Source organism: Theobroma umbraticum, unplaced genomic scaffold (assembly GCF_002168275.2).
Source record: "Theobroma umbraticum cultivar Fairchild unplaced genomic scaffold, ASM216827v3 scaffold_147.0, whole genome shotgun sequence".
In the NCBI taxonomy this organism is placed as follows: Eukaryota; Viridiplantae; Streptophyta; class Magnoliopsida; order Malvales; family Malvaceae; genus Theobroma; species Theobroma umbraticum.
The window spans coordinates 7,706,016-7,729,360 of NW_018397259.1; the positions used below are offsets into that span (position 1 = coordinate 7,706,016).

Genomic DNA, 23,345 nt, shown 5'->3' on the forward strand with positions numbered 1-23,345 from the left:
TTATATTTTCTTTCTCTTTCTCTTTACACTCTGCCTAAAACCCTAACCAAAAACTCCACACTGAAAAAAAACAAAAAAAAAAAAAGGGAAGAAAAAATATCATCATTTCGACAGCCTGAAAGAAATAAAAAGGAGCTTAAAAATCGCAAATTTTGGATCGGGAATCCGAATCCGGATCCATTCCAATAAGAAATGGCGGGTTCTTCTTCTCCGGTGGAATCTCTGGTCTCAATCGCCGGGTCGGTTTCTACTCCGTCAACTAAAGAACGGGTCCGGATCTTTCGCGATGAACTCCCTCCCATTATTGCCAATTCAGGTCTGGTTCTCTTTCTACTTTAATATTAATCATTATTAGTTAAATATGTTTGTATGATTTATTCGTTTGACTGTTGGAACTGTTTAAGTAAATTTACACTGTGGAAATTCAATGTGTATTTTAGGGTTTGTTGAAGTTTTATAAGTAGGAGTATGAGTTTGTGGTATTGAAAATTCGAATAAGTTCTATAAATGCTAATTTTTTATTGTTATTTACGTATACATGTATGTATAAGTGAATATACATGTAGCTTTTACTTACGCGTGCACCCAAAAAATGCGGATTTATGAATGAGGTGAATATAGTTTATGTTTTGGTTATGAATTGTAGCAAATGTGAGTGATTACATCTCAGCCCACTCGGTTTATTTATGAGTTCTAAGTTGTATTTCTAGAGTAATTACAGGATGAAGGGTTGCTGAAGTATGATGGATTAAAGTTTGTGAACAGTGTGGTGAAAGGAGTGTGAAAAAAAGGTTTCTGTACTTGTTGAAGAGATAGTTCCTGTACTTGGTTGTCTGTCAATGTGAACTGGATTTAGAGTTATAATTAGAGGTTTTTCACTTATGATACATGATTTCTAAGGTTTGCTGGTATCTGCACCACCTTTGGTTGTCTTATTGAAATTGGCTGCCAACTATGTAGGAAACTAGTAATATTCATGATTTATTAAGGTATCAAAGAATTTCTAATTTGCATCCAGAAAAGTAGGCATCCACTTTCCTGTTGCATGAAGCAATATATCATAAGCTTTCTGTAAATTTGAAAATTAGTTGGCATTACTAATAAAAGGGGTTGGAAGATGTTTCTCTAAATTTGAAGGTTTTCTCAGAAATGAAGGAAAGATTTTGCTTTTGCCTTTTAGAGCGCTACAATCTCAAGAAATTATGCATGTGTTGCGATGCATTCATATTATGAATAGACTGAAAATATGCCAGGTACACAGTATGATCTATCATAGCTTACCTGTCATTCTTCTACTAACTAAATTGAATGTACACATATGTTGGATATATTCTTCTTTTTAACCTTCACTTTTATGCAACACATCGCCCCCCCTCCCACTCCTTCTCTTACTCCCTCTCTCTCTGTCTGTCTCTCAGTAATTGAATAATTGTGCACCCAGTGATAAGATGAGCTTATTTTGTACTTACATCAGTTCTTGAATCATTATTTATCTCTAACAGAGATGTCTCCTGAATTTACGTCACTTTTGGTGGATATAATATTTAAAACATTCCCAATATTTGATGATGGAAGGTCGAGAAAAGCTGTTAATGGTGTGATTGTGAAGGCTTTAGGCGAGGTTATATTTATGAAAAGTTTTGCAGCGGCACTTGTTCAGGCAATGGAGAAGCAATCAAAGTTCCAAACCCATGTAGGGTGCTATGCTCTACTCAAGTGGTCATGTCTCCTCTTAAGCAGAAGTCAGTTTGCCACAGTTTCGAGAAATGCATTGTGTAGAGTAGCTGCAGCTCAGGCATCTTTGCTTCATATTGTTATGCAAAGATCTTTTCGTGAGCGAAGGGCATGCATAAAATCATTTTTCCATTTATTTTCTCAGGTTTGCTATGACTAACCTTTTCTGGTTTTGAGGAAATTATCCTGCTGGTTATTGCAATATAAATTTCTTTGGTTTTATTGCTTTTGTTTTTACAGTCACCTGATGTCTACAACATATACATAGAAGAAATTAAGGATGCACGGATTCCATACAAAGATGCTCCTGAATTGCTATGTTTATTACTGGAATTTTCATCTGTAGTACCATCTAAGTTTGAACAAAGCAAGGTAGGAATCATTTGATTTCACCTTTGTTACTTATGGTGGAATTCCTTCTGACATTTGGAGTCTTCAAGGTTTTTTGGTTTAACATTTTCTTATATTCAGTAAGCTATATTGAAGATTTAACATGATTTTTTGCTTTGTACAGCCAATATTTCTTGACATCTATGTTAAAGCTGTTTTAAATGCCAGAGAAAAGCCAACCAAGGGGCTTGGTGAATCTTTTCATCCGCTATTTGCACGTATGTCACATGAAGATCTTCAAAGTATTGTGATCCCATCATCTGTGAAAATGTTAAAACGCAACCCTGAGATTGTGTTGGAGTCGGTTGGAATACTATTAAGTTTAGTCAATCTTGATTTAAGTAAGTATGCGATGGAAATTCTTTCTGTCGTATTACCACAGGCTCGACATGCAGAAGATGGAAGAAGGATTGGGGCATTGACTATAGTACGGTGTTTAAGCCAAAAGTCTAGTAATCCAGATGCTTTTGAATCAATGTTCAATGCGATTAAAGCTGTCCTTGGAGGTTTGACCTTCTCCTCTTGTTCTGGCTTTTATAGGTTTTCTTATACTGTGCGTGACAGTTCAAGAATTAAGATCTTTGGTTTAGTTAAAAAGGAATTAAGACCTTTAGTCACTAATCTTTTCATGAGCTTTTACTTGACCTTTTCATTGCAAACAGGCTCAGAAGGAAGGCTAGCATTTCCTTACCAAAGAATTGGCATGATGAATGCACTGCAGGAATTATCTAATGCTCCTGAAGGAAAATATCTCAACAACCTCTCTCGTACCGTATGTGGCTTTCTTTTGACTTGTTACAAAGATGAAGGTAATTTGTTTTGATGACTTATTTCTGCTGTTTATTTATAAAGATTGAACTTGTGCATTTTAGATGTTGAAAATCCTTTGCAGATGATCTTTATGAATTATCATCTGTCCTTGCAGGAAATGAAGAGGTAAAGCTAGCAATACTATCAGCCATTGCTTCTTGGGCAGCCCGTTTTGTTGATGCACTTCAACCAGATTTAGTTTCCTTTTTTGCCTCTGGCCTCAAGGAGAAGGAGGCTTTGAGAAGGGGTCATCTTCGTTCTCTGCTAGCTATCTGCAAAAACTCTGATGCCCTTTTGCAGGTGAACAATCTTTAATATGTTTTTTTAATGTATGTTCAGTAATTAATTATTTTGTGGTCAACTATTTTGTTCAATTGATGTGAAGCTTTTTAAACATGAATTTCCAGATATCATCATTACTGGGGCCTCTTCTTCAACTTGTAAAAACTGGTTTCACTAAAGTTGTGCAGCGTCTAGATGGCATATATGCATTAAGTATTGTTGGGAAGATTGCAGCTTCTGACATCAAAGCAGGTGTTTGTCTTGTAGTAGTTGCAAATGATCGACAGTTTGGAATGCCTACCATCTGTTTCCATTCCATTTTATATTCTAGTTTTAGAATTTCTTGTTGATTCTTTTCCTCTTTGCCTTTTCCCAGAGGAGACTGTGGCAAAGGAGAAAATTTGGTCTTTGATATCTCAAAATGAGCCCTCACTTGTTGCAATTTCAATGGTAGCTGTTGCCAAATCTTTGGTTTTAGAATTTCTTTTAATTGCATTATTTTTATTTTTTATAAAATTTTTGTTTTTTTATTTAGGCCTCAAAATTGTCAGTTGAAGATTGCATATCATGTGTAGATCTTCTTGAGGTGCTATTGGTGGAACACTCTCGCAGGTTTAAGTCAATTATAATGTGCAATATCCCCCAACATTTATTTATTTATGTTTTGCTTATGATTAAACTTAGTTGAGTTGCCTTCCTTTATGCAGAGTGTTGGAAACTTTCTCAGCCAAATTACCATTACAGGTAGACCAGTGTGCATTGATCCCTTTATATTTTCTCACTGTTACTTGTTAAAAGAGAAACTTTGATCTTCTCTCTGTGTAAGGATTGATTCAATTTGTGATTATTGACTTTGATGCAGTTATTACTCTTTTTAATGTGCCATTCGAGTTGGGATGTTCGTAAAACAACTTATGATGCTACAAAGAAGGTAGTTGCTGCTGCTCCGCAGTTATCAGAAATTCTTTTGGTTGAGTTCTCAGACTCTCTCTCTCTTGTTGGAGAGAAAATAAATGCTTTGAAGACAAGGTACAAAAATGGTGCAGTTCTTTAACTTAGGTGTTTTTAATGCCTTGCAGTTATCGTTTATGTTGATTGTGTTGTTTTGGATTTTGATTTGTGGAGAAATTACTTGGGTAACATTCATTTTGTGTTATAGTTCTACAGCATGGGTTTTTGTCATTGTTATTTCACTTTTTTATTGAGGCTTTACTTCTATATTCCATATTTATGTTTAGCCTTTTATCTAATCTAATGAGAGAAATCTAAATTTGTACATAAGTAGTGATGCAGATAATTCTCCAGACGCTCAGGTCCCTCTCCTTCCATCTGTTGAGGTTTTGGTAAAGGCTTTAGCTGTTATTTCGTCCACAGCCCTTGCTACAACTCCAAGTGCATCTACGCGAGTTATATTCTGTTCTCATCATCCATGCATAATTGGAACTGCTAAAAGAGATGCAGTTTGGCGGGTAAACCAATTTTTTTATTGTTCTAGTTTCTTGAAATTTTCAATTTCAATAGCTCGTTTGTTGTTGTTTTACATTCATCTTTCCATCCTCAGAGGCTCCATAAATGTTTGCGAACACTTGGCTTTGATGTGATTGGCATTATTTCTGCTAATATTGCCAATATTTGCAAGGTAAAATCTATTTTCTTGGAAAGATGTCTTTTGTCAGTTTTTGTTGGTTGGAAATTAACCTTATTAGCATTGCCATACAATAACATGCTTCTATTATGGTCTGTAGCTAATCTTTCTGCGGCTGTGTTTTGTAGGGTTTAGTGGGACCAATGGGGTTGATGAGTGCCAATCCACTTGAACAAAATGCTGCAATATGCTCTCTATGCACTTTGATGTCAATAGCACCTGAAGATACTTATTCAGAGTTTGAGAAGGTAATGCTTGTACTTAATCAAGGTCAGTCATCTCATTTTTTCCTTGTTGCTGATTATTGATGTGAACTCCTTCCACTTTGCAGCACCTTATAAACCTTCCAGACCGTCATTCACACAATATGCTTTCAGAAAATGACATTCAGGTGTTGTTTTTATCCTTATCTACATCATTTCTGCTGGTTTTCTTATGTGTAATCATTTGCCATGGTACTGACTTTGGCAGGATTAAACCTAGATAATGATTATTGGGGCAGGGTTTGGATGAACCCCAGATAACGAACCTCAAGTGTTTATGTTTCTTTCAAATATGTATAGAATTTCTAGCCAGAATTTATATTAGCTATGAGAACTAAACTTTTTCCTCTTTAGGTGGGTGAAAACTTTTGTTGGAGAAACCCTTATGTATAGCAACCATGCAGACTGTTAATTGCCTTATTTCATGACAAGGATTTAACAACCTGCTTTCTGTCTTCCCTACAGACTTGGTATTAGGCATTTAAATTGCTAGTATGAACAAATTTTAGTTGTTGTTTTGATCATTTGTTTTATTAGGTTATTAGATGACTGAAGCTGCTTTTTTTTAACTTGTATGACTTTGATGATGTGAAACTCAAAAACAGAAAACAGGTTTATGATTATTGGGTGTGAGGAGTACTATAAGATCATCTTTTTTTTTTTTGCCTATTATGTTCTTATTTTATTTATTTATTCTATTTGTTTTCCTTTTAAGACTTGATTCTATCTTTCATATGTTGTTTCAGATATTTCGCACTCCGGAAGGAATTCTTTCAAATGAGCAAGGCGTTTATGTTGCAGAATCTATTACTTCTAAGAACATGAAACAACAGGTGTTTGTATTTCTCTTTAATCTGCTGTTTTGTTTTTCTTTTTTCATATCTTTTCTTGATCAGCACTTTTCAGTCATTTATAGTTTATGTTATATTCGCAGGACCATATCTATTCTAACCATTCTGGAAGGAGGGAGGCCTCTAGTAGAGCAGCTGCTGGTGGTGGGAAAAAGGATATTGGAAAGTCAATGAAGAAGGCTGGCATGTCAACTTTGCATTCTGTCTACTGCTTCATAATTCGAATTGCTTAATTCATGTCATAAAATTGTCTATGTTATTTAATCTTTATAGATAAAGGAAAGACTGCAAAAGAGGAGGCACGAGAGCAGCTTCTTAGAGAGGAGGCATCAATACGTGAGAAGGTTCGGGAAATACAGAAGAATCTGTCTTTGATGCTGAATGCTCTTGGGGACATGGCTGTTGCTAATCCTGTTTTTGCACATAGTCAATTACCTTCACTGGTTTGTGCCTTGCAAACTGCTCGGTTTTCTTTCTTTCTATATTTTCTGTAGGTATATTTTATCAGCCCTTGATGAGTATGTTGCATGGCAGTTTGTAATTTTCTAGCTGCAACCTCCTTGATGGGGTGAGGTAGGGCTACCATCAGGCTGCTATCTTAACCACCACTAGCACATATTGTGGGTATAATTTAGGTAAGGTTTCTTACATGCTTTTCCTCAGGTTCTCCAATAAAAATTTAGCTAATTCAGTGGTGGGCCCCCAACCAAACTTCATTGCTGAGTTAGCAATTTAAAACATGTTATTTTCATTGGGGAACTTCAGGAACAGGAGATAAGGAACCTTACCCGTGGTTTTGCTGAGTAGTATTATTTCATAATTATCTAGTATAGGAGTATGAGTTCTGATGTTGTCTCCACCTATAGCCATTGGGTTTGAGGTTGGATTCTTAATATGGTATTGACATTCAGGGTATTTGTTGCCTCCATTATGCTATATCATTTTGTTGCCCCTTACTTTTTGTTCATGTGTTAGGCCCTTTTTGTCAATTCTTTTTCTTTGGGCCTACATGTGATGGGCAGTAGTAAGTAGTGTTGTCTCACATTGGTTAAGTTTAGAGTTTGTGGCCTTATATTCAAGTGGGCTTTCCTCATTGTCAATTGTTTTATGTGGATGCATAACAAGTTTGTCCACATATCATACCTTTTTCAGTTTTATAATGTGCAAAAAATGGGATTTTGAGTGATTTTAGTGATGTTTGCTATCGGATGCGATGCTCTGGAATCCTCATTGTGAGCTTAGTGAAAGACTGAGAGTTCCTTTTTTCCTCCAACAAACTAGTCCAGTCTAGTCTTCATCTAATCATCCTAATTTTTTCTTGTCATTTTCTCCTTGTTTGCATCATCAACTAAATTACCTTTGGTTTTAATTTCAATTGCATTGGCAATTTGCTTTGACTCAGTTTGCAGAGGAACATGGTTTTTGTTTTGTTACCTCCAATTGGCATTAAATGCTTGTAATAAACTAAGCTTTCCTTTATTGTCAATTTCATCTTGTTTACCACCTTTATTGGGAATGAATTTTTCTTTTACATTTCTTCAGGTTAAGTTTGTCGATCCTCTATTTTTCAGGTTAAGTTTGTTGATCCTTTATTGCGGTCACCAGTTGTTGGTGATGTAGCCTATGATACATTAGTGAAGCTCTCCAGATGTTTAGTGCATCCTCTATGTAATTGGGCCCTTGATATTGCTACTGCTTTACGTTTAATTGTGACTGATGAAGTTCGGCTGTGGGAACTGATTCCACCTGTGGATGAAGAAGCTGATGAAAGACCATCTTTAGGTCTTTTTGAGAGAATAGTAAATGGATTGTCTGTGTCTTGTAAATCTGGACCTCTTCCAGTAGATTCCTTCACTTTTGTCTTTCCTGTAAGATATCCTACTTTGACGTGTGACTGGATGCATTTAATAATGCTTCTGTTATTTATTTATCTGTTCTATATTTTCATCAGATAATGGAGCAGATTTTATTATCATCCAAGAGAACAGGACTTCATGATGATGTTCTTCAGATTCTTTATTCGCACTTGGATCCCCTTCTGCCCCTTCCTAGGCTTCGCATGCTATCAGTTACGCATTCATACTTTCAGTCTAACTGATGAATTTATGATTTTTAGTTTTTTTTTTTAAATTTTTTAAATGGCTTGTTCTTGCTATATCATCCGTTCTATGTTTTGCAGGCTCTCTATCATGTTCTAGGTGTTGTTCCAGCTTTTCAAGCATCAATTGGGCCTGCGTTGAACGAGTTGTGTCTTGGTCTGCAGCCAGAGGAAGTAGCATCTGTATGTCCTTAACATTATTCCTTATTTTCTGCTATATGCTCACACCAATATATGTTGTGCAATCTATTAATTTTCATTCTTACAGGCTTTGTACGGAGTGTATGCAAAAGATGTTCATGTAAGAATGGCTTGCTTAAATGCTGTAAAATGCATTCCAGCTGTTTCTGGTCGGGCTCTTCCCCAAAATGTTGAAGTTGCAACAAACATTTGGATTGCTCTACATGATCCAGAAAAGGTTTGGCCTAGATCTGTTTTCTTAAATATTCAAAATTTTGATTGTTTTTGGCTACAATTTGATCAGTCATTAACTTCATTATCTCTATGCTTTCAGTCCATTGCAGAAGCTGCAGAAGATGTATGGGATCGCTATGGATATGACTTTGGTACTGACTACTTGGGGATTTTCAAGGCACTTTCTCATGTAAATTATAATGTGCGCGTGTCTGCGGCAGAGGCATTAGCTGCTGCTATGGACGAAAACCCAGATTCTATACAGGTTTGTTGGTGTTTACCTTCAATTTCGCTCTCACATTGTTGTTTTCTAATTTTTTTGTGGTGACGTTTTCAGGAATCTCTTTCTACTTTATTTTCTTTATATATCCGTGACTCTGCTTTTGGTGAGGAAAATCTTGATGCTGGTTGGCTAGGCCGACAAGGAATTGCGTTGGCATTGCATTCTGCAGCTGATGTATTAAGAACAAAAGACCTTCCTGTTGTTATGACATTCCTGATATCACGAGCACTGGTGTGTATTCTTTTCTGGTTTTGGTAATAATTATGGAAGTATGCTGGCTTTGCTACATAAAACTGTTGTCATAGACATTGTTCTAGTAAAACCATTGGTTGTTGTTTCTGTTAACCAGTCACAATCTTCTAGGTAGTTAATTGAATTAGTCTAATCATGAAACTGATAGTATCGTGTTTTTTATGTAACCAAAGAAATATGGTATCTTTGAACTTGTCTAATGATGATTAATAAACTGATTACTTTTCTTTTTGTGTGTAACCAAAGGGATTGGTAGAAAATACCTTTTTCATGAGTATTGTACTTCACCTTTTTTTTGCTGTTATTTGCTGCCAATTGTGGAGTAACATACATTTCTGTTGTGTTGTTGTGCACATTCCAAAGTGAAAAGGCAGTTACATACAAACATATTCTTAAACCATTTTAACAACATTTTTTATACCAGATAAAATAGTTGTGAATTCTTATAGCATTTTTGGTTTGTTCTGATATCATAGCTCACAGTAGAGGCTTGTAGAAAGGGCTTCTTTAATTGACAATTTCTAGGAAATTAACTTTTGAATGTTCTTCATATTTTTCTTTGTTTTTGAAATTAAAGCAGCTCCTTTTGCGTTAACATGCTTTTATGAATATTGAAAGAAAAGAAGAAGCGTTACTCGTGTTATCACTTTTGAAACCTATAATGTGTTTGATTCAGATCCTATAAGCTTGGAATGGTTCCTCTTGTGTACTAGTGTGTAGGACTGCACACCTTTTTTTAACGTTTAGTTGTTTTCCAATTACAAAATAAGAATGTTTTACTAATTTGTTAATATATGTAATTGCAGGCTGATCCTAATGCAGATGTTCGTGGAAGGATGATTAATGCTGGTATAATGATTATTGATAGGCATGGAAGAGAAAATGTTTCTTTGTTATTCCCAATTTTTGAAAATTACTTGAATAAGAAGGTTAGCCTTTCTTCCAAATCAGAAAATCCTTTGCTTCTGTACATTTTCATTTAATTCAATCTTGCATAATCAATTGCTGGACTGCATTGCTTTTTTCTTCTTCATGTAGTTGTCAGAACCCACTGCATGTTCGTGCATAATATTTCTCTTTGTGTAGGCATCAGATGAAGAAAAATATGATCTGGTTCGTGAAGGTGTTGTTATTTTTACGGGAGCTCTAGCAAAACATCTGGCAAAGGTGTTGGTTTTACAGCTTCCTCCTTTTTAATCATAAGGGGAACATGGCACCTTCCTAATTTTGCTCTAAGATTCGTACTTTGTTAACAGGATGATCCTAAAGTTCATGCTGTTGTTGAGAAGCTGTTGGATGTGTTAAATACTCCTTCTGAAGCTGTTCAGCGAGCAGTCTCAACATGTCTATCTCCTTTGATGCAGTCAAAACAGGTATGTTTGCAACTGATACAAAAAATGGGTTTTTAGGTTCAGACACTACGAATTTGTGTGGTTTTTATTTTGTGCAATGATGCATGATAATTTTTTCTTGAATATATATGATATCTCCTTTTAATCAGGGTGAGGGTTCAATTTAATGTTACTATTGCTTGTATAGGATGATGCAGCAGCACTTGTTTCTAGGCTGTTGGATCAGCTGATGAAGAGTGACAAATATGGTGAACGTCGTGGAGCAGCTTTTGGTCTTGCAGGAGTGGTCAAGGGGTTTGGGTTATCAGCTTTGAAGAAGTATGGGATTGTGGCTGTCTTACGAGAAGGTTTTGCTGATAGGTATGAGCTTTCACGTGTCAGCTATTATCTCATATATAGTGGAGGCTATTAAGTTTAATTCAGTTTGTGCTTCAATAAACTATTTCAAATTTTAATTGCTTTATCTTCTACATTGATTATATCTCACCCCCCATTTGATCTCTCTTTTTCCTTATGAATCAAGCATAGGTGATACTTGTTATGAACATTCACAAGTCAAATTTTTAGTTACTCATCTAGTTTTGGCTCATTCTGTTTTTTTTTTTCTTTATTTCTTTTCATTTTGAACTGCAGAAATTCTGCAAAATCTCGTGAAGGAGCTCTGCTGGCGTTTGAGTGCCTTTGCGAATATTTGGGAAGATTGTTTGAGCCGTATGTCAGCAATCATTAGGGCCTATTTTTTGGTCAATTTTCATTTCATATAGATCCATCCTTTTACAACATTATATATTGACTACTTGTGATTTTGATCCAGGTATGTTATTCAAATGTTACCATTGCTTTTGGTTTCTTTCTCTGATCAAGTAATTGCAGTTCGTGAGGCTGCTGAATGTGCAGCTCGTGCTATGATGTCTCAACTGAGTGCACAGGGAGTAAAGCTTGTGCTTCCATCTCTATTGAAGGTGATATTTGTGTTTGTTTACCTTTTTTTCCCTTTTCTCTTCTAGTATTGATGTAACTTGCTTTATAGTAAATCTTATAGTTTCTACTCGCGGTTTTATTTTATTTGAATTATGCAAGAGGTGGTGGCTGATTTTTCTTCGTGTGTTGTTTTTGTGCCTTAGTAGTTGTTCAGTTAAACTTTGCATCCCTATTTTTCAGTGACAGAGTGCTGTACAGTAATTGCATTATGCCCTACTTACAGCCTTTGTTTAATATGATATCTTAAAATCTGGTTTTCTGATAGGATTTAAAAAACAGCATGATATTAAGGGCACTACTTTGCAAAGTACATGGGTTTGTTTGGTTGCTTCATCTGCTGTCATGAAAGACAAATTTGCAATGCTGTTGAAAATGCAAATACTTAAATTTCTTGTGCAAGTAGAAATGTAATTATTCTACTTTTGCAATTAAAGAAAATTCAAAACAGTAGATGGAAAAGATAAAAAAAAAGGGTACTGAAGGCGAAATGATTGAAGTATTTGTTTAAAGGTGAATGTCACTTAATAATGTTGAAAAAGTTATATATAGACTGAAATAGTTGGAACTTGGAATATATTCTGTTTAGATTGGTACAGTAGTAATTCATATATTCTTTCTTTAGGATCTAGTATATCAGTTGTGTTTCTGGACATAAACTCTTAGGTATTATTATAAAAGCATGTTTGATGAGCCACAACCAAGTTGTTTATACCTTTCCTGTTTTAGCTTCTGCTGGTCTTGTGGTGTCTAGCAGGAGATTCAAATGTTTCTAAATTCTTTTTTGTGCATATCTAGGGTCTTGAAGATAAGGCCTGGAGAACGAAGCAAAGTAGTGTACAACTTCTTGGCGCCATGGCATACTGTGCTCCTCAGCAACTCTCTCAGTGTCTTCCTAGAATTGTGCCTAAATTAACAGAGGTCATTTCAATATAAACTGGAATTTTGTTATTTCAGGTTCTGAATGATAGAATAGCCTTGTTTTGATGCCTTTTTATTTCTTATACTTCTCTGTGAACTGCAGGTGTTAACAGATACACATCCCAAGGTGCAGTCAGCAGGACAAATGGCCCTTCAGCAGGTTATAGTTTGTCCTCTTTTCTTAGCTCTGACTGCTTTTTATATGACCGATGTTGGTTTTATATATATTATTCTTTTAGGTTGGGAGTGTAATAAAGAATCCAGAAATATCTTCACTTGTCCCTACGCTTCTTATGGGTCTTACAGATCCTAATGACTATACAAAATATTCCCTTGATATTCTCCTCCAAGTAAGATTTTTGAAACTGAAAATATCAATTTGATTGTTTTATCTTTTGTCCTTATAAACTTCTTCTGGTTTTTGCAGACAACTTTCATTAATTCAATTGATGCTCCTTCGCTTGCGTTGTTGGTACCAATAGTACATAGAGGGTTAAGGGAGCGGAGTGCTGATACAAAAAAGAAAGCTGCTCAAATAGTTGGAAATATGTGTTCTTTAGTCACAGAGCCTAAGGATATGATTCCTTACATTGGGTTGCTCCTTCCTGAAGTGAAAAAGGTGCCTTTTTGACTGAATTTTTAGAATTTGCTTCTTTTTCTGTAATTCTTATTCATAGATGTTGAAAATATGAACAGGTCCTTGTTGATCCCATTCCAGAAGTTCGATCAGTTGCAGCTAGGGCCATTGGATCTCTTATAAGAGGAATGGGAGAAGAAAACTTCCCAGATCTTGTCCCATGGTTGTTCGATACACTTAAGTCAGACAACAGTAATGTTGAGCGCTCTGGTGCTGCTCAAGGCTTGAGTGAGGTTAGAATTTATTAGTTATTTAATTCTGACGTATGAAAGTAGGTTTCTGACAGAATCACTGAAAATTGCATCAAGTTAATTCTTTGCTTATTCTTCCAAGTTGCAAGAGTATTTGAACCAATTTTTAGGTGTTTCCTATCTCTCTGTATTTTCCTCTTCCTGCCATGTTTGGTTATTCTTCATCATTTTTAGTGTTATTTAACATGGTAGAAACTAGAAAAGATTTACAGATAGGAATAAGGGCATTACTTGGAGGCTGGTCCTGGTATGAAGCTTGAGGGATTTAGGGATGTCAGGGAGAGGAATGCTTAAGATAAAGCCAGGGATTTTGAGTAATTTATTTGTTCTTATGACTTTTGTTCTCACTTGTCTAATTTCTTTTATCTCCTGTATTTTTGTGAAGTTTCATTGATGTATAAGATGTTAGCCAATTGTTTGTTAAACTTGTTTTAGTGTGCTTGTCTACTTTTGTGTGTCAGGTTTGTGCCTAACTTGCTCTTGGTAAATTGTTATATTACTTTTCACCAATCATAAAAAAAAAAAAAACCTCATAGTTGAGTAAGCATGGGATATCTGCATCTATCTTCAGGTTTTAGCCGCGCTAGGTACCGAGTATTTTGAGGATATACTTCCTGATATTATTCGGAACTGTTCGCATCAAAAGGCAGCTGTACGTGATGGATATTTGACACTTTTCAAGGTAATCTCGTTATACCTTCTGATATCTGATTTTCAGTTGAAGGATTTCCTTTTTGTTGGATTTTTTCAACAGCTTCCTTTGAAATTTGTTTGTAGTATTTCCCAAGGTCATTAGGTGTTCAATTCCAGAACTACTTGCAGCTGGTTTTGCCTGCTATCTTAGATGGTAAATACTCTTACTTGTGATCTGTTGTATGCTTTAAATCCTTATTTAATCCTTCTTTGATCAAAATTATTGGTGCGATGCAAATTTTTTTTAATAAATCAAACTTTATGGCTGTATATAATATTATAGGTCTTGCGGATGAGAATGAATCTGTGCGGGATGCAGCTTTATGTGCTGGGCATGTCCTAGTGGAGCATTATGCAGCAACGTAAGGGCTCTTCTGGTTCTCTTTTGAAATTAATTATGTACTTTTTCTAATATATCATTAGGATTTGTTCCGGCATTCTCTGATTATTCTTCGGCATTTGCAATTTAAAGCGTTAAGACCATTTTTGAATAATAAAAATTTGATGTATGGAGACAGATAAATTGTATGTCTAGCTTCAATGCCTTCACCTATGGATGTAATGATGATCTTTTCTGTTTTCTTCTTTCATATTAGGTCGTTACCTCTTCTCCTTCCAGCCGTAGAAGATGGCATCTTTAATGATAATTGGCGAATCAGACAAAGCTCTGTGGAGCTATTAGGAGATCTCTTGTTTAAGGTATGCATCTTCATCTTTTGGTTCTCCTTCATGAAATTTTCTGGCAAATCAGCAATTCTGATTTCCTTGATCCTTTGGAGATCCAAATCAAGCGATTGTTTCTTGCTGTCATTGGACTCAGTTATTCCTTTGTCTGTTTCATATTTAGGTTGCTGGAACTTCCGGGAAAGCTTTACTCGAGGGTGGTAGTGATGATGAAGGTGCTAGTACTGAAGCACATGGACGTGCTATTATTGAGGTTCTAGGAAGGGATAAGCGCAATGAAGTTCTTGCTGCATTATATATGGTTAGAACTGATGTCAGCATAACTGTACGCCAGGTAATGTTCTTCATGTTTTAGTTAGTTGTGCAAGATTATGATTAAATGAACCAATGTTGTGAACATTTTAATTACAGTTTATTGTAAATCAACTTAAAATTTCCTTCTCCATTTGTCAGGCTGCATTACATGTTTGGAAAACTATTGTGGCTAATACTCCAAAGACTCTCAAGGAAATAATGCCAGTTTTAATGAATACTCTAATTACTTCTCTTGCTTCAGCATCCTCTGAAAGGCGGCAGGTTTGTACTTGAGTTGTTCTCCATTCTCGGTTACAAGATTAAGGTTCAGAGATCACAAATGTCTGTTGGTTATATAGGTTGCTGGTAGAGCACTGGGAGAACTTGTGAGGAAGCTTGGGGAGAGAGTACTTCCTCTGATCATCCCAATTTTATCCCAGGGATTAAAGGACCACGATGCTAGTAGAAGACAGGTAAATTTCTCTTCTTCTCATGATACTTTCTTTTTCCTTGTATTCCCATGCTATTGAGTCAGATCACTATTAGGTCTAAATACAGAAAGATGTGCTGATCTATATTATTTCACAACAATTCTGGATGAATTATGATGTAATTGTTTGGAATCTACAGAATGCCACAGTTCTTACTGTTATATTAAAAATTGTAGAAAGCTTGAAATATTCATGTATCACTTTGTTCTGATAGCTTTCATCTTTTCTTTTCTTTTTCTGTGTCCCTAATGGATAACATATACTTTTAAGATCATTTTGTGAATCTTTTTGTTGTGGGAAGTCCATTGAAAGGTATTGTTGTCTTTATCTAATTCCATTTATGAAAATGATCATATTGGTGTCTGTATAAAGACTAGTGGAATTTCTCTAAGGATTCCATATGAATTATATGATACAATTCAGGTCTCTGATGGTTTTGGTAAGCTTATTTTCTTTTAGCTGCATATGAAGTTTCTATAGAGGGTTTGAAGTCATAAAGGGTAGGTTGGATTGGGCTGGCTAGGTTTCTCTGATGAAGGTTCCTCAAAATTTTATTTTGTGACTTCAGTGCTTTGCCACTGGGTAATTGTTGTTGTTAGGAAGCTGTTATTTTAATTTCTCTCAGTCTCTGTCTCTCTCTCTCCATATATGTCTTTCTCTTTGTATGTGTATGAGTGTGTTGATCTGTAATACTTTTAGTTTTTAATGGCTCTAAAATTTCACATGGTTAACAGGGTGTATGTATTGGTTTGAGTGAAGTGATGGCAAGTGCTGGTAAGAGTCAGTTATTGAGTTTCATGGATGAGCTTATCCCTACCATTCGTACAGCCCTTTGTGATAGGTTTGTTGCGATCTTTTGTCTGCTAGTGCTTGTTCTGTGTCTTCATTTGTATAAGAAATTATCATGTCTTAACCATTTTTGCTAACAGTGCTCCTGAGGTTCGTGAGTCAGCAGGCTTAGCATTCAGTACTCTCTACAAGGTACTTTTTCGCTCTTTGGTTTTATTGAAGCTTGCTTATATAGGTATGTTCAGATAGAATGAACCATAAAATGTCTTGATGTAGAGTGCTGGTATGCAAGCAATCGACGAAATTGTTCCAACACTGCTGCATGCTTTGGAGGATGATGAAACTTCTGATACTGCCCTAGATGGTCTCAAACAAATCTTAAGGTTATATTTCTGATCTCTGTGGTCTATGATTTACTATTGTTGGGCATAGTTACATATACTTGCCTGTACTAAATTGCTATCTCTCATCAATTTTAGTGTCAGAACTACTGCCGTTTTGCCTCATATTTTGCCTAAGCTGGTTCATCGCCCCCTTTCGTAAGTGCTCACTTCTTTTATCTTCTTGATATTTTTCTTAAAAAAAGAAAGTTTGCTTGAATGACACTGCTTGGTTCCTGATTCTTTTGGAATTCTATCCAGCGCCTTCAATGCGCATGCTCTCGGAGCTTTGGCTGAGGTTGCAGGCCCTGGCCTTAACTATCACCTTGGTACCATCTTGCCTGCTTTACTTTCTGCAATGGGTGGTGATGATGTGGTATACATTTCTTTTTCCTTCCTCTTTTGTAGTACAATTTTGAACTTTGCATGTGAACTGAATTTTTTTTTTTGCACATTCAATTGCTGTTAAGCATATAAGCCATGTAGTTCAATGTCATCTTAGTGCTTGCTCAATTGTGGATGTTATAGGATGTGCAACCTCTGGCTAAGGAAGCTGCAGAAACAGTAGTCTTGGTCATTGATGAGGAAGGCATTGAATCATTAATATCAGAGCTTCTTAGAGGAGTTGGTGATAGTGAGGTTTGTCTGATAATGTTCTCTAACTCTCTCTTTTGACTGGCACACACTCGCTTCTTACTTTTTGCTTCTTTCTTTGGCTTCAGGCATCAATCAGAAGAAGTTCATCATATTTAGTAGGATACTTCTTCAAAAACAGCAAACTCTATCTAGTTGATGAAACTCCAAACATGATATCTACCTTGATTGTTTTGCTTAGCGATTCAGATTCTGCTACTGTTGTGGTATGATATGAGTTATTTATTGTCTATTGTTGTTTGTCTATATGGTATTTTGCATCTTATGTTGGGTTTGACAGGTTGCTTGGGAAGCTTTATCAAGGGTTGTCAGCTCAGTTCCAAAAGAGGTACTTCCTTCATATATAAAGTTAGTACGTGATGCTGTATCTACTGCAAGAGATAAGGAGCGTAGAAAGAAGAAGGTGAGTGATTGCTGTTCTCTACCATGGGTGACAATTTTCAGTTGTAAATGGTCTGAGGAAAACTAAGAAATCTGAACATCTTTTGTTTTGTTTAATTCACATGCAGGGAGGCCCTGTTGTAATTCCTGGATTCTGTCTCCCAAAAGCTCTTCAGCCACTGCTTCCAATATTTCTTCAGGTATTTCTTCTTTTCTTTTCTCTTCTAAGTGTCTTCCATTACCACTCCTTTCCCCCATGTTGATATCCCAAAATATCAGAGTTTCCTTAAACATAATTTGTTAATTTAGTGCAGCTGAAAATAGAATACTTGATCATCTCTACGCTGCTGCTTTAAGCTCATTTCTTTCTTTGTTCTTTAAGCTCATTTCTTTCTTTGTTCATGTATAATATAGAAAAACAAAAGCAATATTGACATAATAATTTCTATACCAGTTACCATCATAAATGCCACTTTCAATGGATATGGAAAAGTTTTCTATTGCCATTTCTATTTTGCAATCAGAATACAATTTTTTATTGAAATGTTATTCTTGCATGTCGAGAATCTTTGTTTGATGGGGTGCTGCTTGGAATGCAATGCAATTATCAGTTTGTGTACTCTTTTCTGTTAAGCTCACATTTGTTTATGTATTGAGCACAAGTGATGGAATTCAATTTTCTGTTTGTAACTTTTATTCATCAAATATATGTTTGTTATTCTATCCTTTTACTTGATTTCTGTATCACTCTGACCAGTTAGTATGGTATTAATTTTTTATTCCTGATTGCATTTGCAGGGTCTGATTAGTGGGTCAGCTGAATTAAGAGAACAGGCAGCCTTAGGTCTTGGGGAGCTTATTGAAGTGACTAGCGAACAATCACTGAAGGAGTTTGTCATCCCGATAACTGGGTATGTGCTCTAGGAAATTTGCTGGTGTAGATTGCAATACGAGACAGGTAACCTAGAAAGGTTTGAATAAATTAACTATAAAAACCACAATGCGCAAAGCACTGTCCTTAGCTGACTGTTCAGCCTGGCTTGGTTTACCTATGATGCCCAAGCCTTGTTTTGATGTTGTCTCAAAACTTGGAGGTGGTCCCCAGGGAGTCCATTTAATTTTCTTTTGTGTGCCGATACTTCTTCCAGTGGACTAGCTGCTTTATTTCTCTATTGGCTAGAAAAAGGGATTAATATGATTTATATTTGATCCATTGTTGGATATAATTTATACCTTGGTGATGACCAAAACGCAGCATCTAATTTTGATTAGTTACACATTAGGGCTCATTTTGATGCACTTCAGAAGTAGAAACTATAAATGAAACCGAAAACAGAGGCTAAACTGGTGTAAATCTGAAGTTAAGAGCAGCAGGGTTTAGGGTTCTAGAACCATTAACAAGTAATTTCCAAGTATATTATGGCTGCTTAAAGTGTCTAGAAGACTATTATACTAGTGTTACAGCAGCTTTTATCCTAGCCCTTGGCTGCAAAGAGGCCATTCTAATCCTGGCCATTCAAACTCTTTAAAAGGTCACGTGCTAGTTAGATGACCACTTAATAATATAAAAACATAACTACTGCCATAAACTAAAGTAAAATATCAAGCACAAAAGAATATGTCAAGGCTAAATGCTCATTTTAGCAGAGTTTAGGGTGCTCCTGCATCACATTCCATATAAACTCTCACAAATATCATACACACTCAATATTCATGCCTATTATTTTTGCATCTTTTGGTGAAATCCTAGGTTTGTTTCCGAATTTTTTCTTTCCGTGGTTGTGTTGAGTTTTTATTCTCTTCGTCAGGCTGTCAATAACATCTATGCTTTATGTTTGTGTTTTGTTTACATTATCAAGTTCATTCATGGTTACGTTGTTTGGAAACTGAGTGTTAAATGGATTTTTGTAGTAACATAACTTACTGAGTTTGTTGCAATGTCCTGTGAAAGACAAAACAATTTATAGCTTCAACCACTAAATCTCGATGCATGTTACATAAGTGTGGGTGAATATTTTGCATAATTATAGGTTATTTGTTGTCAAAGATCTGTGAAGTTCCTAAATTGTTATACTCTTTCTTTCCCCTAAGATAAATTTATTACTATATTCAGTGTTTTTTGAAGCCTGATTTCTTGTTTCCATGTTTTCTTTCTTAACTGCAGGCCTCTTATTCGAATCATAGGTGATCGTTTTCCCTGGCAGGTCAAGAGTGCGATTTTATCTACATTGAGCATCATGATCCGAAAGGGTGGGATTGCACTGAAACCTTTTCTTCCTCAGCTGCAAACAACTTTTATCAAGTGCCTACAAGACAATACAAGGTCCTTTTAAATCTGTAGTTGCTGTCTTAACGTAAAAGCTGTACGGTTTACCTTATATAGGCAATGTTTACTCTGTTCAGCCGTTTTTGTCTTGAACGTCATAATTTCATTTCCTTTCCTTCTATGTGCTTTATGCATTTTATGACATTACTTACATATGAGTGCCATATATATTGTTTTGTTTTGCATACTTGCTTCTTGAATTTTGGATTTATGAGTGTTTGAATGCAGGACTGTCCGCTCAAGTGCTGCCCTTGCACTGGGTAAGCTTAGTGCACTAAGTACCAGGGTTGATCCATTAGTCAGTGACCTCCTATCTAGTTTGGAGGTGATCCTTAATATTTTTCCTCCATATGGGTCATTCATCTTAAAATTGGATGACAGGTTACTAATATTTGACTGTTCAGGCATCGGATTCTGGAGTAAGGGAGGCCATATTGACTGCTTTAAAAGGTGTGGTAAAGCATGCTGGTAAGAGTGTGAGCCCAGCTACTAGAACTCGTGTCTACGCTCTCCTAAAGGACTTAATTCATCATGATGATGACCAAGTTCGAATGTTTGCTTCAAGCATATTGGGTGTTATATCACAGGTACTTTATAAATATTCTTAAGAAGCTTTATTCAAGTACCAGCCTTTGCTTTTGCTAATGTTTATTATGAGGAACAACCCTGGACCATGGTATTATTTGCATAATTTGGCTTGCTCTTGGCCAAGCTTTGGTGATGAATTTGTGACTAGTACTGGGGTGACTACTGGCACCAGTGAATTGATGGGTACAATATGTGCCCTTCTAAGTCTGCTTCTGAATCCATTTTAATTTGTTATGAATTTGCCTGTTGACTTTTCTGCCAATGGTACTGCAGTATATGGAAGAATCTCAGCTGTCCGACCTGCTTCAGGAACTTCTAGATCTGTCCTCTTCATCAAACTGGGCTGATCGCCATGGCTCAGTTCTTACGTTCTCCTCCTTGCTCAGGCATAATCCTTCCACAGTTTTTATGTCTCCAGAGTCCGCATCTATTTTAATCTGTCTCAAAAGCTCCTTGAAAGAGGAGAAGGTATTGGAATTCTAACTGATTTACTCCATTTTCATTTTGTTTTTCCCAATTTCTGACCCTTTCTTGTGAATAGTTCCCACTTCGTGAAACATCAACCAAGGCATTGGGGAGGCTTTTACTCTGTCAAGTGCAAAGTGATCTCTCTAACTCCACTGCACTTGTGGATATCCTTTCATCCGTACTGTCAGCAATGCAAGATGACTCTAGTGAAGTAAGAAGAAGGGCATTATCTGCTATAAAAGCTGCTGCCAAAGTAAGTACATGAGCTTAGCTCTTTATGTTTAAAGTATAACTGGTATGTTGTGTTGTTTCCATGAAGATATTTGGCACTTATTGATGCAAATTTTATTGTAGGCAAATCCTTCAGTTATCACAACTCATCTTTCATTACTCGGCCCTGCGCTTGCTGAATGTTTGAAGGACAGCAGCACCCCAGTTAGACTTGCTGCAGAAAGATGTGCTCTTCACACCTTCCAGTTGACAAAGGGTACGTTTACCTATATAATTCCATGTTTTTGAACCGATTGCTTAAATTAAATGCTAAACTTTCTTTCCTGTTCTTCCCCTCCATTAGCGAGTTGGTAGAAGCAAGAATACTTTGTTGTACTGACTGGTTTGTATTTTTCTAGGTACTGAGAATGTTCAAGCTGCTCAAAAATATATTACAGGCTTGGATGCTAGACGTATATCAAAATTTCCTGAACACAGGTTAGTCCAACCTTATTTGGCAATGTCAATTTTAACTCTAATTTCTTGAGCATAATAATTACACGTACATCGTTCTTGCTGATGCAAAGGTGTCCGTGTTTGCTTTTACATCATTAAGTATTGTTTCAAACAATTGGTATCTTAAGCTGTTTGCTGAATATGAAAACGCAGCGATGATAGTGAAGAAAGTGAAGATGACTTAGCAAGCAGCTGAAAATCTGTTCCATTGATCTAAATATTGTATTCTTCATCAAGATTCAAGGTTCAAGAGTGGAAGGAACTGGAACTTTGAATTATCAGACGGTCCCCAGCCAAATTTTTTCCACGCGAGCGTTTGTTCATAGGAAACACAGATACATACAGAGAAAGAGCCCAATTTTTTTTCTCTTATGGGTATTTATAATATCAAAGTAATTGGCAATCTTCTAGTAATGAGGAAAGATATAGAAAAACCACAGGCCTCTCATGGCTGGCTTCAAATTTTTGCGCTGGCTTTTCTTGTCCACAACCGAGTGAGAAACCAAGTCTTGTTTTAAGAGCTTTCTCATGTATCACTTGTCAAATTGTCACATTCAAAGTAAGGTTTTTCTTGTAATCCGAATTTTCTGTATTCACTTGCAAGAACATAAGCCCTAAAGGGTATCCTTTTGATGTGATTACAATTGTATTTGCTTTGATAATCATTAATATATAGTAGTTTAAACAACTTTTTGTGGTTGAATTATGAAATCAGGATTTATATTTGATATGTTGTCGGAGAATTATATGTTGTCGCATCGTCAATGAATAAATTTGAAAGTATGAAAATTCTTATCATTAAATATGTAATTCAAAAATTATAAATGTTTTTTAATAATAAAAATGTATTTCTATATTTTTTTTCAACTTCTCTCCCTAAACCTAGCTGTAGCTGTATCCTTCTTGAATTCTTGCAACTTCACAACCAACCAGATGCCAAATCGTTTTGAACTTCCACCCCACTAGAATTTCCTTTATGCTCTCATCCCCCAATTTAATAGGATATTAGGTGTTGGATAAGTTAGTATATTTCTTGAAAAATGTTTTTGTCAATTCTAAATGATAGATTTTAGGGGGTTGAATTGATTTGTTGCCTCAATTATTTTGTTTGTTTTGTATGAAAGACCTGAGATCTCTCAATGTGGAAGAGAGAAGCTGGAGAAAATTTTCTAATAATTATTTTGGAAATGGCCAGAGAGAGAAACATGGACAGAAAATAAAATGATTTTGATTTTTTTGTCCATTAAATGTTAAAAATTTTGTAGATCTATTATTAAGCTGAAGATTTTAATTTTACGAGGAGATACCTGGTGACTTAACAGTATATAGAAGATCTACACAGTCAACATGTCAATATAGTTCTTTACTTTAATTAAGATCATTATCATGACAAATTGACATTTCTATTTGATCCTAACAAAAACAAAACATTTTTTTTTTTTTGGTTGGAGATGCAAATCTTTAGTATTTTTTTTACTGTTTTTTCATATAATATGGAATTATATAAACCCATTTCTCTGCTTCATTAATCAGTGGCAAATTGATACAATTATGATTTGATGATTCAATTTGCTACCCTTGAATTTCTTTAAACATGTCTCTGTGCAAGAAATTCATGGTATTTTGCTTTTGTGCTGGTATATACAGATTTGCATATATCTTGGAGTCATACAAACCAATCTCTTTTAACTAATCAGAAAAACAATCAAA

General features: G+C 35.7%; 1 protein-coding gene across 4 annotated transcripts; it reads left to right on the top strand.

Annotated features, from left to right (window-relative positions):
• Window positions 1–38: 38 nt before the first annotated feature.
• ILA (putative protein kinase regulator ILITHYIA) lies at window positions 39–22,231 on the top strand. 4 transcript variants are annotated; one of them, XM_021425973.2, is made up of 60 exons: window positions 39–316; window positions 1,503–1,879; window positions 1,975–2,106; window positions 2,249–2,630; window positions 2,787–2,933; window positions 3,050–3,234; window positions 3,342–3,468; window positions 3,593–3,666; window positions 3,752–3,828; window positions 3,924–3,960; window positions 4,079–4,245; window positions 4,499–4,685; window positions 4,778–4,855; window positions 4,990–5,109; window positions 5,193–5,252; window positions 5,871–5,957; window positions 6,059–6,158; window positions 6,249–6,418; window positions 7,547–7,843; window positions 7,927–8,043; window positions 8,155–8,256; window positions 8,342–8,491; window positions 8,588–8,752; window positions 8,825–9,001; window positions 9,829–9,951; window positions 10,109–10,189; window positions 10,279–10,395; window positions 10,562–10,734; window positions 11,008–11,085; window positions 11,189–11,336; window positions 12,151–12,273; window positions 12,377–12,433; window positions 12,513–12,623; window positions 12,701–12,892; window positions 12,970–13,143; window positions 13,733–13,843; window positions 13,939–14,008; window positions 14,138–14,216; window positions 14,451–14,553; window positions 14,702–14,872; window positions 14,992–15,114; window positions 15,192–15,305; window positions 16,058–16,164; window positions 16,253–16,304; window positions 16,389–16,495; window positions 16,592–16,651; window positions 16,754–16,868; window positions 17,021–17,131; window positions 17,215–17,352; window positions 17,427–17,549; window positions 17,656–17,727; window positions 18,326–18,438; window positions 19,692–19,850; window positions 20,082–20,178; window positions 20,258–20,440; window positions 20,715–20,909; window positions 20,983–21,162; window positions 21,264–21,396; window positions 21,539–21,617; window positions 21,789–22,231. In XM_021425973.2, the coding sequence occupies exons 1-60, from the start codon at window positions 193–195 to the stop codon at window positions 21,829–21,831; spliced, it is 7,854 nt and encodes a 2,617-aa protein (XP_021281648.1). In that variant the 5' UTR covers window positions 39–192; the 3' UTR covers window positions 21,832–22,231. The 4 variants fall into 4 exon arrangements, with proteins under 4 accessions (XP_021281648.1, XP_021281649.1, XP_089639431.1 ...); XM_021425974.2 differs by having other exon boundaries at window positions 4,502–4,685; XM_089783305.1 differs by having other exon boundaries at window positions 8,342–8,752.
• The last annotated feature ends 1,114 nt before the right edge of the window (window positions 22,232–23,345 follow it).

Bases quoted from the DNA above. Each gene is read 5' to 3' on its own strand.
- ILA (XM_089783305.1), top strand. From the start codon at position 193: ATGGCGGGTTCTTCTTCTCCGGTGGAATCTCTGGTCTCAATCGCCGGG. The intron at 4,856-4,989 runs GTAAAATCTATT...TGTGTTTTGTAG, and splicing joins ATATTGCCAATATTTGCAAG to GGTTTAGTGGGACCAATGGG. The intron at 5,110-5,192 runs GTAATGCTTGTA...TCCACTTTGCAG, and splicing joins CTTATTCAGAGTTTGAGAAG to CACCTTATAAACCTTCCAGA.